Genomic DNA, 13,708 nt, shown 5'->3' with positions numbered 1-13,708 from the left:
AAAAAAAAATATTAATTAAAGAAGGGATTAAGTTAAGTAAAACATGAAATACAATAAAAACATGCACCAAAAGGCAAGTAAATAACTACATTATAAAATGGCGACATGGGCGTCAATTACATTTATGACAGATAAATGCCAAAAGCAATAGAGATAACCATAGATGGACGATGTCAATTTATGCTGTAAACAATAGATAATTGATAGAAGCGAAACCATAGATGCCAGAGAAATAATTAAACAGTAAAACAACCGCTTACCTCAAATATATTCTTCTATGGTATTCGTTTTATTCATAAGCGTTGATAACAGAGAAGTTTCTCCAACAATAGATGCTTGAGAAAGGGAAAATAATACCACTGATGATGAAATGAGCCACATAGTAGAAGACATCACGTGTGTAACTTTATATACATCGGTGTCAATTGGACTGCACGTATTTCTAAAAATTGCACCTTTCATGTCCAAGGGAAGGGAGCATTAATGGGACTCCACTCCTCCAGGTTTCCAGTCCTTCTAATTTTTTTACCTTGTTAAAACCTGTTGAAACAATTTAATGTTATTATCATCTCAAGTATTATGTTTTAAAATATTAAGAACCATACTTCCATCAATCAAATAAGATACCATCAAATTAAGTAATTAACTACTACAATTCAGAAGAATTAAAAATTACAGTAATAATTAGTGTCAAACAAATGGAATACAACATTTAGAAAATTAAAAATTATTTTGTAAATGCAACTATAAAATAATTAAAGATTTCTTACCCTTTCTACAAATGGTCCCTTTTCAAGCACAAGAGATAGAAGCGTGAGTGGGGCTCTGCTTCCGCACGTTTCGAGTCCTTTTGATTTACCCTTTCCATGTTCACAATATTAGGATTTAATGGAAACCTGTTGAAACAACTGAATATTAATTATATGTTCACTAGGCGTTATTAGTTTATTATTAACGATAATTATCATTGTTAATACTTGTGTCCCACGAATTTTTCGACTAGCTCATTATAATTTTTTGAAATATAAGTCTGACTGCTACAATATTACATCTGTAAGTAGTTTGTCTATCTAATTCAAGGATGCTATCTCTTGGCAAGCCTATATTATAAAAATAAAACAGTCGTTAAAACCAAATCTATAGCATAACAAAGTAAGTTTTTTTTGAGAAATTTAGAATTTTAAAGGCACAATAATATCTTTAAGAAATACTTTACATTTCATTACAAAACGAAAGCAATCCTCACGACGTGGTCATATCAATATGAAAAATCTACAAACATCGCCTGAAACTGTTTTCAAAATTGAAAAATTATAACAAAAGCCTAATTATTCCACCTCAGCTAAACCGAAAATGTAAAAAATTCACAGTAGATGGTGGTGGACAGGTAAGATGCCATGATGAATTGCAATGTTGAAGCACGAAATCGTTTACGCCAAAAAAACCCTAAGCAACGGTAATCGACACCCCTCAATCACTAAATAGAAACGTATTCCACACAATTAAATGAAAATAGGATAAGTATTAGACTAAATACCTACAGGCGTTGTCTTCGTTTGTGGACAACAAAACAGGCGACTTGTCGTCTTCTTGAAGATCGAACACGGAATGACAAAATGACATCGACGGAAGACCCACAGATGAAAATTCCTTCTTCTATACTTATGATACATAGATAATAGGTTTTATAGGCGCGTTCAATTATGGTTATTCGGCTTAATTCGTAAACTGAAACCGACCGCCTTTAAATAGTTTCCACAACGCATTCAAAAAGATGTGAGTGAGATTCTTTGGCATCAGCCCGTCTTCACTTGCTCTACCTTGATAGCGAATACTGAGAAGACTGAAAAATAATACAATAATATATCAATGTTTCTTATTTGTTTCTTATTTGTATTTGCATTTTTAACTTAATGTGACCCAAAGTTGTAAACAAGAGTCATTAGTAACTGCTAACAGATCTCTTTAGTGTTATTGTTATAAAAAATGGATATTAGTAAAAACGTCATTATTTAAATTGAGAAAAAAGTGACTACGGGTTTTTACTAATCCCAATAATTTATTACAATTTATTTATTATTATGAAGGGGCGGTGAGGTTTTAGTTTTTTTGAAGTGAAACTTCTTTACGCACGGTAGGGTAAGTTCGTTTCAAGCGAGTTGCTATGTAACGAAATCATGCAACGCATTTCCCCCGCTGTCTGTCCCCATGTATGCTTACATCTTTAAAACTACGCAACGGATTTCAATGAGGTTTGTTTTTAATAGAGTAATACAAGAGGAAGGTTTATATGTATAATACATGCATAATATAGTAGAGAAACACTGATAATTTTAGAGGTTTGTAATGTAATGTCGTAAATAAACACATTTTTTTGCGCATACATTGCAAATGCTGGCTGAACCCTACGAGATAGATCAAAATAATGTACTAGAGTATTGTACACCTTAAAAAGGTCTACAAAAAAGTCCGCGATGGTATATCTCTTAGGGATAACCCACAATAACCATTTTTTATCCTTTACTTTTTACGAGAAATAATGGCTTATTTACGAAGCGATTTTAAGCAATAAAGCATTAATTCTTATCCAATAAGTACTTTCAAATACATTGTGCATTTAATATAGATGAATATGGCCCTTTACAGCATGTAATTTTGATGAATATTTTCGAAAATATTAGACTTAAAATGCAGGGTTGCGGCGGTACCGGCCGGTTTGTATTGTCTAATGATAAAAAGCTGTAATTATTGTATGTAAAGACATTCTATAGTATAATATTTACTATCAGTATTGCACTCGTGCGAATATAACTAACCTTAGTGTGTAAAATTTAGTGAAATATAATTTCAATAGTGTTACGTAGTATAAAAAATAATATTATTGAAGTGAAACTCCTTTACAAACGGTAGGGCAAGTTCGTTTCATGCGAGTTGCTATGTAACGAAATCATGCAACGGATGTCTCGTAGTGAGGATCGCTTGAGCCGTGAGCGCGCTTCAATGCAACGTTCGTTACGGAAAACTCCGGCATGTAAAGTGTAAAATTTAAATTCATAGAGTACAAATAATACCATTAAACCAATTCCTTAACCCCTATCCCGGTATGTTCGTGTGTTTGAAGAAGTTTCACTTTAGTAGCGTGTTGTAAAANTGTAATGTGATGTCGTAAATAAACACATTTTTTTGCGCATACATTGCAAATGCTGGCTGAACCCTACGAGATAGATCAAAATAATGTACTAGAGTATTGTACACCTTAAAAAGGTCTACAAAAAAGTCCGCGATGGTATATCTCTTAGGGATAACCCACAATAACCATTTTTTATCCTTTACTTTTTACGAGAAATAATGGCTTATTTACGAAGCGATTTTAAGCAATAAAGCATTAATTCTTATCCAATAAGTACTTTCAAATACATTGTGCATTTAATATAGATGAATATGGCCCTTTACAGCATGTAATTTTGATGAATATTTTCGAAAATATTAGACTTAAAATGCAGGGTTGCGGCGGTACCGGCCGGTTTGTATTGTCTAATGATAAAAAGCTGTAATTATTGTATGTAAAGACATTCTATAGTATATTTACTATCAGCATTGCACCCGTGCGAAGCATAGTGTACAAATAATACCATTAAACCAATTCCTTAACCCCTATCGCGGTATGTTTGCGTATTTGAAGAAGTTTCACTTCATTAGCGTGTTGTATAATTACACGCCGTATTTTTTTTTATTTATTTTTATCACTTTTGATATGAAAACCTCAAAAAATAACTTCACAATAATTCTTATGAAAGAAATTAGACTGATATATTAATTAAGTACAATCAATAGGCAATTTCTTATTTATATTTCGCAGTTTTTAATGAAAACGTTCAGTTGTCCAATTATCTATCTACTCCTTCATGTATTTTAATTTTATTATTTGTGGCAATATATCGGCATGTATGTACATATATTATCGTCGTCCACCAAACAATATTATTGATCAGTCAAGCTGCCAAGCAAAAACCGCAAGAGAAAACAATACAAAGCCAAACAATTTACGATGTATTTACATAAGTATACGTAAAAATAGTTCCCATCGTAGTTGTCCCTTTACCTCGCTTCCCTCCTATTAGTATTTTAACAGTCTTATCTCTCGGTTAAAATACAGTCAATTTTCAACATGTTTATGTAATAGTACCAAGTTCGTCTGAACNATTATCAATTAAAAGTATGATAAAATGTTGCACCATCTGCCCTGCAAAGAAATCCCTTTCAAGTAATTGGAAAAAACACCTATGCATATATTTTTTGAAAAAATAAACCGTTTTAAATATCAAACAATATTTTAAGATTACTTATAAGCCTATTTTGTAATTTTTTTATATATTTTATAAAGAACAACAGAACCACACATACTTTTAATCAATAAAGAAAAAATAAGAGTAATTAAGTATTATTGGTAATCAAATAAACGAAAAATTATAAACAAATGAATGGTATTGAATACGAATCGATTAATTAAAAAAGCAAAAAAGTTCACTTCTAAGGGAGTCAAATGAAAATTTGTTTAATTTTTTATAAAGAAACAAAAGATGAACGACGAACAAATCGAGGGTTGGTATTTTCAGTTACAACTTTAGATGTAAGATTTGAAATCATTTTTTCCATTTAAATTTTACCCACTACAAACTACCTCAAATTAATGAGGTAGTTTGTAGTGGGTAAAAGATTTCAAATTTATATTGAATGTAAAGGTGTTGGCTTGGAATGTGACAGGTTTTTGGGAGTTTGTGAGGAGATAACGTATAATATTATTAAGTGAAACGGGGAGAGAAGATAAGGATGATGACGTAAAAAGCAAATTATTTTGTATTTGTAACTGGGTTATATTTGAGGCAGGGACGTTTATGGGGTTTAAAAATGTTTTGAAGGCAAACGTTAGCGAATTGGATAGGGGTGGAAGAAAGGAAATCGAAGAGCACAAAAACAAAGATTTGAGTATAGAGAGCAGTTTAAGGGAAGCAAGGAAGGACGCAGTGATAAAATAATTTAAAGGCGTCAAGGGGCACGGAGGGGTAATAAAGCACAAGTGAGTGGTAAGATTAAAGGGATGGGGGGATTAAATACTTTATAAAGATATTGGAAGGGAGTGAAGAGAGGGTTATCGTAGAGTTTAGATACCAGTATTTGGAAGAAGACAGTTAGAAGAGGTGGAAGGGTTGAGGAGGGAGAGTTATGAAAGGGACAGAGGCGCTAAATAGGAGAATAGCAGTTGAGTCTGGGGGGGGGCTTGGAGATATGCAATAAATGTAATTATAAAATAATTCGAAGTGGTCTGTATTCTGTTGAAACTGCCAGACGCGGATCGCGATCCGATCTTTNATAAGACTAATTAAATATTATTGGTAATCAAATAAACGAAAAATTATAATCAAATGAATGGTATTGAATACGAATTGATTAATTAAAAAAGCAAAAAAGTTCACTTCTAAGGGAGTCAAATGAAAATTTGTGTAATTTTTTATAAAGAAACAAATGATGAACGACGAACAAATCGAGGGTTGGTATTTTCAGTTACAAGTTTAGATGTAAGATTCATTTTAATTAGTTAGTATTACGTATAATACCAATTGAATAAATAAATATGCAAACATATTTTCAATTTTTTGATGTCTAGCTTACTCTCTTACTGGTTGCGACGCAATATAAAATTTTGCATAATGTTCCTTATACAAGGGATTTTCAAAATTAAACGCCTTTAAAATAGGAAAATTCGATATATCTTTTTAAACCATTGAATTTTTTCAAGACCAACAAATACTAACATACTGGAAATGATTGGTTATTTATTATGATTTAACCCTAAACAGTATATTAAAATCTAAGTATTTTTAAACTAAACTTTAAGTCTCTCTACTTGGTTGGGTAATCTGCAGAAATGAGTAAAAAAACATATTAATTAAGGAAGAGATTCAACACACCTAGAAACATGCATCAAAAAGCAAATAAATAAGTAAATGTTAAAACATATACTAGAGATATGTTGTAACGTTAATTTATACTGTAGGCAATAGAAAATTATTAAAAGAAATACCATCACAGATTAATAGAGTAATTAATATTACTTATGTCGTGCATTCTTACCTTAATTAAGTGCAGAAAGCGGCGATATAAAGCCTAGAAGAGAAGTGTAATGCGCAAGCCAAATCCAGGAGGGATATCACTGCAGACAATCTGTTGTTTCGGTGGTTTCCAAATTCATTTCCAGTTGTCTCTCCCTTGCGTCAAAAGCATCGGTTGTTTCAATTAACTGTAATTCCTCCTCATGAAGAATCTACAGAAATGGGCAAGAAAAAGTAATTAATTACCACTTTCAATGCAAGTAAATCAGTAATATAAAGGTCAGCTCCACATTCATTCTACTGTTCTCCTGCTTTTGCTATTTCTGAAACATTACTTAAAACTTGTCTGTTGAAACTAAGTTGCAAATATCTAAAAAATTGGAGTTTCTGAAATCTTTTTGCTATTTTCAATTAGTAAATACTGCTACCTACCAATTCATTGTCATAAATTTTTCCTTTCTGTAACAAACAATTCCCAATAGGAAAAAAGTATTTTCATATTCCTTTGGGAACATATGTATAGCTACTTTCTGAAGCGAATGAGGACTGATACAACCAAGGCTCCATAACTTAATGGCGTCCGAAGTTTTTATCCTGTAAAATGAAATCTTATTAAAGAGTATTCAGATATAATTAATTTAGCATTCAGAGTATTAAAAAAACCTGCATGTGCTTGTGTGTCTACAATAAATAAAGTTTTTTGAACATTACTCATACATGATGATTACCTCTGCAGTGTTGTTTGAATGGTTTCCAAATTGATCTTCAGTTGTCTCCCTCTCAGATCCATTGCATAATGTTGCAAGGCGAAGACTTCAAAAGCATCAGTTGTTTCAGTAGCATCAAAATTAACTGCAATGGACAATCTATAAAAAACAGCAAGAAAAAGTAGTTAATTACCACTTTTAAAGCAAGCAAATCAGTAACATTTTAAACTCGCAATGTGGTGGTCTAGTTAGAGACAAATGACGGACGTGGCTTTACATTCAAGATAAGATGCATAAAATAATTATATTCATAATGTCAATACATGCTGTGGACATACAGCAGAGGCAAAAAAACGAAAACAATGATTGAATATTAATTACTTTATGTTTAAATATACCTCCTTAACACTGTTGTGAATTAGTATATTTAATTTCTTCTACAATATCTGAAACGTTGTTTAAAATTTGGTTACTGAAAGAAAGTGACATGTCTAAGAAATTGAAGTTTCTGGGACCTCAAGTACTATTCTTAAATGATAGTGCTGCTTACCAGTTCATTGCCATAAAATCCTTTCTTTAGCAACAACATACTGTTTTCATTCCTAATGGAAAAAGGCACTTTCATGCTTTCTTTACGACCATAAGTAAAGAAATGTAAAGTTTTGGGTCGAACAAGGACAGATACAATCAATGGCCCATAACACATGGGATCAAGATTTGTTACAATGCTCCTGTAAAATGAAATATTATGAAAAAGTATTCTGATATACAAATTTAGCCTCCTAGTAAATAACTTTCATAATATCAGGTTAAAATAATACCGAACTTTTTCCACTATTAATATCAAAACTGTATATATTTTATAGCATGTATGCTCACCTTAATTAACTACAAAATCCACTATAGTGGTTGTAACAGCTCACAGCTACAAGGCCCAGACTTGCTTTTTCAATGATATCAAAATAAACTTTAATTTTCTCTCTCATCTATCTTCATTCTGCACAAATTGAGAAAAACGAGTTAACTACGTTGTTAAATACTTAAAATATAAAATACACTATAAACACACAAAAAAGCAAGTTAAATATCAATATTTTAAAACATACATATCATCTGACCCGCGTCATATATGACCATAGATAAGCATATGACAGATTGATATAGATTATGGATTTTGTGATGTTCAACACCGTAGATAATTCATAATTGTGAATATTAAAGCGTTGGATAGTGTCTAAATTATACATATACAGTAATTGCTTTTCTTTGTTTTTCAATATGTTCAAGCTAAAGTGTATAATTAACGTTTTATTTCAAAATTTTAAATAACTCGTAAATACACAATTTCTCATATTAATGTGATTTGTCTATAATTCATTTGTAAAATAAATCATGTATGGTCGAAATTTTATCTATGATCAGAGTTCAATGGATTGTAAAAACCGAATTATATGCTGTGAATTATCTATGACTATGAACAATTGTCTGTTTACGTGAAGCGAAAGTCGTCAAGTTTTTGTGGTTAAAATAGATTAAAAAGTAAATTTTACTATTGGATGGACGGTTTTCACTTGTGGTTTACTAAAAAACCGTTAGAACGTATGAAAGGTTCCTGATGTTTATCAGAAAGAAATGTCTGAAGACAGAGTAAACGAAATCACTTCTTCCATCAGTTCTCTAGAAATTCGTCCTACCACATTTCATCCTTTATCAAAATCTGTTGATGATTGTGAGACTGCAGAAGAAGTGGCAACCACTGATTCGGACGAGTGCTTAACAGAAACATTGAGGTACTTATCACTATTATTCATTTTGACTTTAACATTAACTTGCTTGTACCATTACTAAACAACATTGTATCTCTGATAAAAGTAAAGAATGAGCAATTATAATTTTCTTACTTATCAATCAGTCTATTTCCATATGTTGAAGATATTTGCACAATTTTATAATGAACCGTTTCTTCAGGTTCCGAGACTTTCAGTGCTCTGGTGATAGTACTTCTTCAGATGTTACCTTAACACCTCACAGTAGTATGACAATTACAGAAGAAAATGGAAATTATGTTTGCAATGATGTCCCAGGAGAAATTCAAATACCAATTATTGGATATGAGATTATGGAAGAGAGGGCAAGGTTTACAGTAAGAATGAATATATGTATTTGAAGATGTCAACTTAACAAATTTTAAAATATTTTCTAGGTATTCAAGTTAAGGATTGAATATAAACATACTGGCGAGTGCTGGTATGTTTTTCGGCGCTATACCGACTTTGTAAGGCTGTGCAATAAGCTCAAGAAATCCTTTCCACATGTAGTGCAATATCTACCTCGGAAAAGATGGCTTGGTAGTAATTTTAATCCTTTATTTCTGGAAGAAAGAATTAATGGTTTACAAACACTTGTTAATGCAATTTTGAGAGAACCTGAACTATTAAAATTGCAACCAGTTGAAGACTTCTTTTGCCTTAATGAACCCCCAATTTGCTCAGAGAGTAACCAAGAAGCAAAGGTAAAATAAAAAAATAAAGAGTAAAAGAATATACAGAAAACAATAACTTAAATTTTGGTTTTCAGGCAATGTTTGCTGCTTATGAAGATACAATCTTTCAATTAAAAGATCAGCTTAGACAGAAAGAATCTGTCATTGATTCTTTACATGAAGCTTTACATAGAAATTCTTTAGAAAATGACAATTTAAAAAAAATTTTGAGGTAATTATTATTACTTAACTTTAATAAGAATATGACTTACTCTGTTTTTTGTAATTTGAATCTAGCTACAGTAGACACTGAATAGTGTAAAAAAACAACAGCTTACTGTTAACTATCGATTTTTCGATTAATGAATATTAACCAATATAATAAACATACATACTGGTATAAAACACTAATGCATACTAATTAAACAGTAAAAAAGGGAGTTCCAAGTAGTTTTATAAAACGTTGTAGCCTATTCTTCACGAATTAATTTTGACTTGCTTAATTATTTCGTCACGATAAAATTTTTAGTTTGTTGATGGGCAACTATTATACAATTATAGATTTTGCGACAACCTATTTTGTGGCTAAATACGTACCTTGCCCATCATTTAATTCTTGAATCGCAAGAATTATATCAATTTCTAAGTTAAGGTTTAGTTTGTTTACAGTATACGGTGTCTTGGCATAAATGATAAGCAGTACATATTATGCGGGGCCACTTTTATGCGATATTCTCACTATCGAATGTATTCTATTTTTACCTTATTTTTGTTTTTAGTAAACAATAAATATTACGTAAGCGATTTAATATTTATCTAATTTCTTTTCCTTTTAGAGAGACTGCAATGAAATGTGAATCTTGCCACAACGAAATTCAAAATATTGCTAAAAATATAAGTATTAATTGCAAAACGGGTGATAATGGCAAAAAAATGTCTTTTGCATCAACAAGTTCAAGTAGTAAATGACTTTAACGTATAATAATTATTGTTGTTGTTATACAATGTAACTAGCCCTTAGTTTTTAAGTTTGGGTTGCACTTAGAGGTAACTGGTGATTAATTAAGGTGCACCATTTTTTTTTATGGCTATAGATAAATATTTTTATTAATTTATTTTATTTTAACAGGGTCCTAACTATACATATACTGCTGTACGTTAAAATTTATAAAACAAGTGCGTCAATGTAACCCAAAAATATATTTAAACTGAAGATTATTCATAATTAAAAAAGTATTAAGATGTCGTTACCAAAATCTGTACATATCATTTTAAAATGTTAACGAAAAAATAATTTCGTTTTAAATTTGACATGTATGTTTTTCGGTTTTTGTGTTTTGTGTTATGTGTAGAATTAATTGGATATTTTATTTCTTTCTAGTTATTACGTTTGTATACTACTAATTTGAGTTAATTTTATTTATTTACTCATCTAAAAGTTATTTTTGACTTTTCAGTTTATGTAATACTCTTGCCAAAATTGGAAATACCTACCCCATATTAAAAAAGTCTGTATTTTTATAACGTTTTGTTTTAATTAAATGCTTATGAAATGTATGTACATTAGGATGAATCTTATCAGAAATAAGATTGAACCTGAGAATTCTCAAAAATGTTTTTTACTAAACTGTGATGCCAAACATTGTTATCAATTTAAACCAAATTAGCAGGTAATTACCAAATATGTCTGCAAAGTCATTAAAAATTCGATTTTTGGTAAGGGATTAGTGTCTATTTCGACAAAATTATCAAATAAGTATCCTAATTACATACATAATTGAAAATATAATCCACTACTTTTATTTATTCTTAATAGTAGAAATTTAAAGAATTGTGAGCTGTTTATTAACTACATCTTTACATAATTTCCTTAGTGTGACTGATTTTTTATTAGATTTTTTTTTATGACTCCCAATGGCACAAATCTGTGAATTGTTATTTAAATATTATTTATTGAATATAAGTGTTTTATTCACACGTGTTAGAGTTAAGTTTACCTGCTTAAACAAATTTATTTACTCACTGAAATTAACAAAAACTAGATCTTAAATAAATTATAAGTGGTGCTCTTTAATAAGTAATTAACATCAAACATATTTTTGTACGCAGGGCACCACGTGCAATTTATTTAATTTATAATTTACTAGGTAAGGTTTTAATCTTATTCGTATTCAGAAACTAAATCTGAATTATCGTTCCCATATTACAAACAAAGCGATATATATATTATTTTATTTACAATTTTGACGTTATTCAGATTTTACTTAATGTATTCTATATAAGGTTGTGTATGTGTTGAGTTTAATCTGTTTCTCAATATTTAAAATTCCAAAAATAAAAAGTACAAAATAACTACCAAATTGAATGCAAGTATTTTTAAAGATTAAATAATGCAATAATGAACATCACTTGTTATAACTGTGGCTTATTATAGTGCCTTAAAAACTATTGTTACCTTTAATTTTCCCTTTTATCATTTGCTTTATATTAATTATGTAATTTTTAAATCTGTACAATATAAATACATTTTACTATTATGCATCTTTCATTTAGCTAGAGTTCGCGTGTGGTCGACATCCCACGAATTTATTATACCGACCATAAGAATAAAAAAGTATTGCATCTACTGTGAATCGAACGCAGGTCGCCCGCGTCGTTAGCAAGATTTAATTATAAATTAAATTAAATTTTGTCTGCTTTAACTGCTAAATCTACAAATTACTTTTGTATTTTACCCATCTATAGCTCAATATCATCGGAATGATGGAAGTTTTATTTCTCTCCCTGTCTAATAAATATCGAAAAAATTTACGACAAACATGAACGTTCACATACAAAATATATTTAAAGATTTTTATCCACACTAGCCCAAAAATATTAATAAGACATAGAAGAGAAATTATTTCTACGAATCAAGTTTATAATACAATCTATTAAACGTGAGTACAGAATAAAAATAAATGAAAAAGGTTTTGACGAAAAATAACAAATACACACATACTTATAGACACTTCAAATTGCTCATAATTTATTAGAAGCTCGAACCTTATTAAAATATGAATATTAATAAATATAAATCACAAAGTATCAAATGACAAGTTATTAATAATGATGCTTTAATTAAGTTTATTAGTGACACTATCGCGACGAAACAAATATTAAAAACGATGTTATTTAGATTTAATTTATTGTTTTGTAAGCCTTTATAATGGTTATAAACTGAATTAATTATACATATAAAATAGGGTAATAATTTGCTTTCCTAACTAATGTATTGAGCTTCTTTACAACTAGCTTTTACCAATGGTCAAAATCAAAGGGTTGATGCGCGATTATTAAATTTAACAATCGATTATAAAAAAAATAATTTGTTATCGATTAATATTCGATTATTCGATTAATCTATTGTTAATTGTCAATTTGCCCAGCTCTACCAGTCTAATATCTGCGATGTACTTATAGGCCTGTGAATGTATACAATATTTTATGTATATGTTTGCATATACATGCTATTCCAAATACAGTAGAACCTCGATAAGATAAGACCAAGGGAAACGTAAAATAATTTGAGTTATTGAGGTTTTTACTTACTAAGGGTTCAAGTTTCAGCTTTAAAATTATGGATTTCCAGTGACTAAGCAAACTCTTCAGCTTTTTCCTTTAGTATAGGTCCACTAACACTAATGTTTTTATTTCTACACTGTCTAAACCATTTAAACAATAAGCATTTTTCTAAATAAGGAAATTCAGCAATTCTTCGTCTTTTACATATAAGACTTTCTCCCGATTCAAACCACTTTTCACTGCTTACTGAGGTGCGATGCCCAAATTATTCGTTTAAGTTATAGAGGGTTTTTATTTTAAGTACTAGAGGTTTTGGACTCCGAGGGGAAGGAAACACAAAATTTTATGAATTTATCAAGGTTCTACTGTATATATAACTAGTAGAATTTGTCAAACAAAGGNACATGAACGTTCACATACAAAATATATTTAAAGATTTTTATCCACACTAGCCCAAAAATATTAATAAGACATAGAAGAGAAATTATTTCTACGAATCAAGTTTATAATACAATCTATTAAACGTGAGTACAGAATAAAAATAAATGAAAAAGGTTTTGACGAAAAATAACAAATACACACATACTTATAGACACTTCAAATTGCTCATAATTTATTAGAAGCTCGAACCTTATTAAAATATGAATATTAATAAATATAAATCACAAAGTATCAAATGACAAGTTATTAATAATGATGCTTTAATTAAGTTTATTAGTGACACTATCGCGACGAAACAAATATTAAAAACGATGTTATTTAGATTTAATTTATTGTTTTGTAAGCCTTTATTATGGTTATAAACTGAATTAATTATACATATAAAATAGGGTAATAATTTGCTT

The 13,708-nt window shown here is 29.9% G+C and overlaps 1 protein-coding gene and 1 long non-coding RNA gene across 6 annotated transcripts in view; one reads left to right on the top strand and one right to left on the bottom strand.

Annotated features, from left to right (window-relative positions):
• LOC108741481 overlaps positions 1 to 9,095 on the bottom strand; it is a 16,142-nt gene extending 7,047 nt beyond the window's left edge. For 2 of the 5 annotated variants that reach the window (XR_001938509.2, XR_001938513.2), the window contains exons 1-7: positions 7,924 to 7,949; positions 7,697 to 7,814; positions 7,368 to 7,548; positions 6,839 to 6,976; positions 6,543 to 6,704; positions 6,133 to 6,322; positions 1,542 to 1,843 (exon numbers count right to left, since the gene is read on the bottom strand). This is a non-coding gene — a long non-coding RNA (uncharacterized LOC108741481). Of the gene's footprint in view, positions 1 to 1,537; positions 1,844 to 6,132; positions 6,323 to 6,542; positions 6,705 to 6,838; positions 6,977 to 7,367; positions 7,549 to 7,696; positions 7,815 to 7,923; positions 7,950 to 8,367; positions 8,458 to 8,718 lie in introns of those variants that run through there. The other 3 variants (XR_001938512.2, XR_001938511.2, XR_001938510.2) reach the window with 3 other exon arrangements.
• LOC108741480 (sorting nexin-16) lies at positions 8,249 to 11,834 on the top strand. Its single transcript, XM_018476303.2, has 5 exons — positions 8,249 to 8,607; positions 8,786 to 8,960; positions 9,021 to 9,329; positions 9,395 to 9,531; positions 10,136 to 11,834. The coding sequence occupies exons 1-5, from the start codon at positions 8,450 to 8,452 to the stop codon at positions 10,266 to 10,268; spliced, it is 912 nt and encodes a 303-aa protein (XP_018331805.1). The 5' UTR covers positions 8,249 to 8,449; the 3' UTR covers positions 10,269 to 11,834.
• The last annotated feature ends 1,874 nt before the right edge of the window (positions 11,835 to 13,708 follow it).

The sequence above is a fragment of the Agrilus planipennis genome, unplaced genomic scaffold (genome assembly GCF_000699045.2).
Source record: "Agrilus planipennis isolate EAB-ADULT unplaced genomic scaffold, Apla_2.0 scaffold204, whole genome shotgun sequence".
Lineage (NCBI taxonomy): Eukaryota > Metazoa > Arthropoda > Insecta > Coleoptera > Buprestidae > Agrilus > Agrilus planipennis.
Note: the sequence above shows the minus strand (reverse complement) of the source record. Positions and strands in the feature narration are given on the sequence as shown.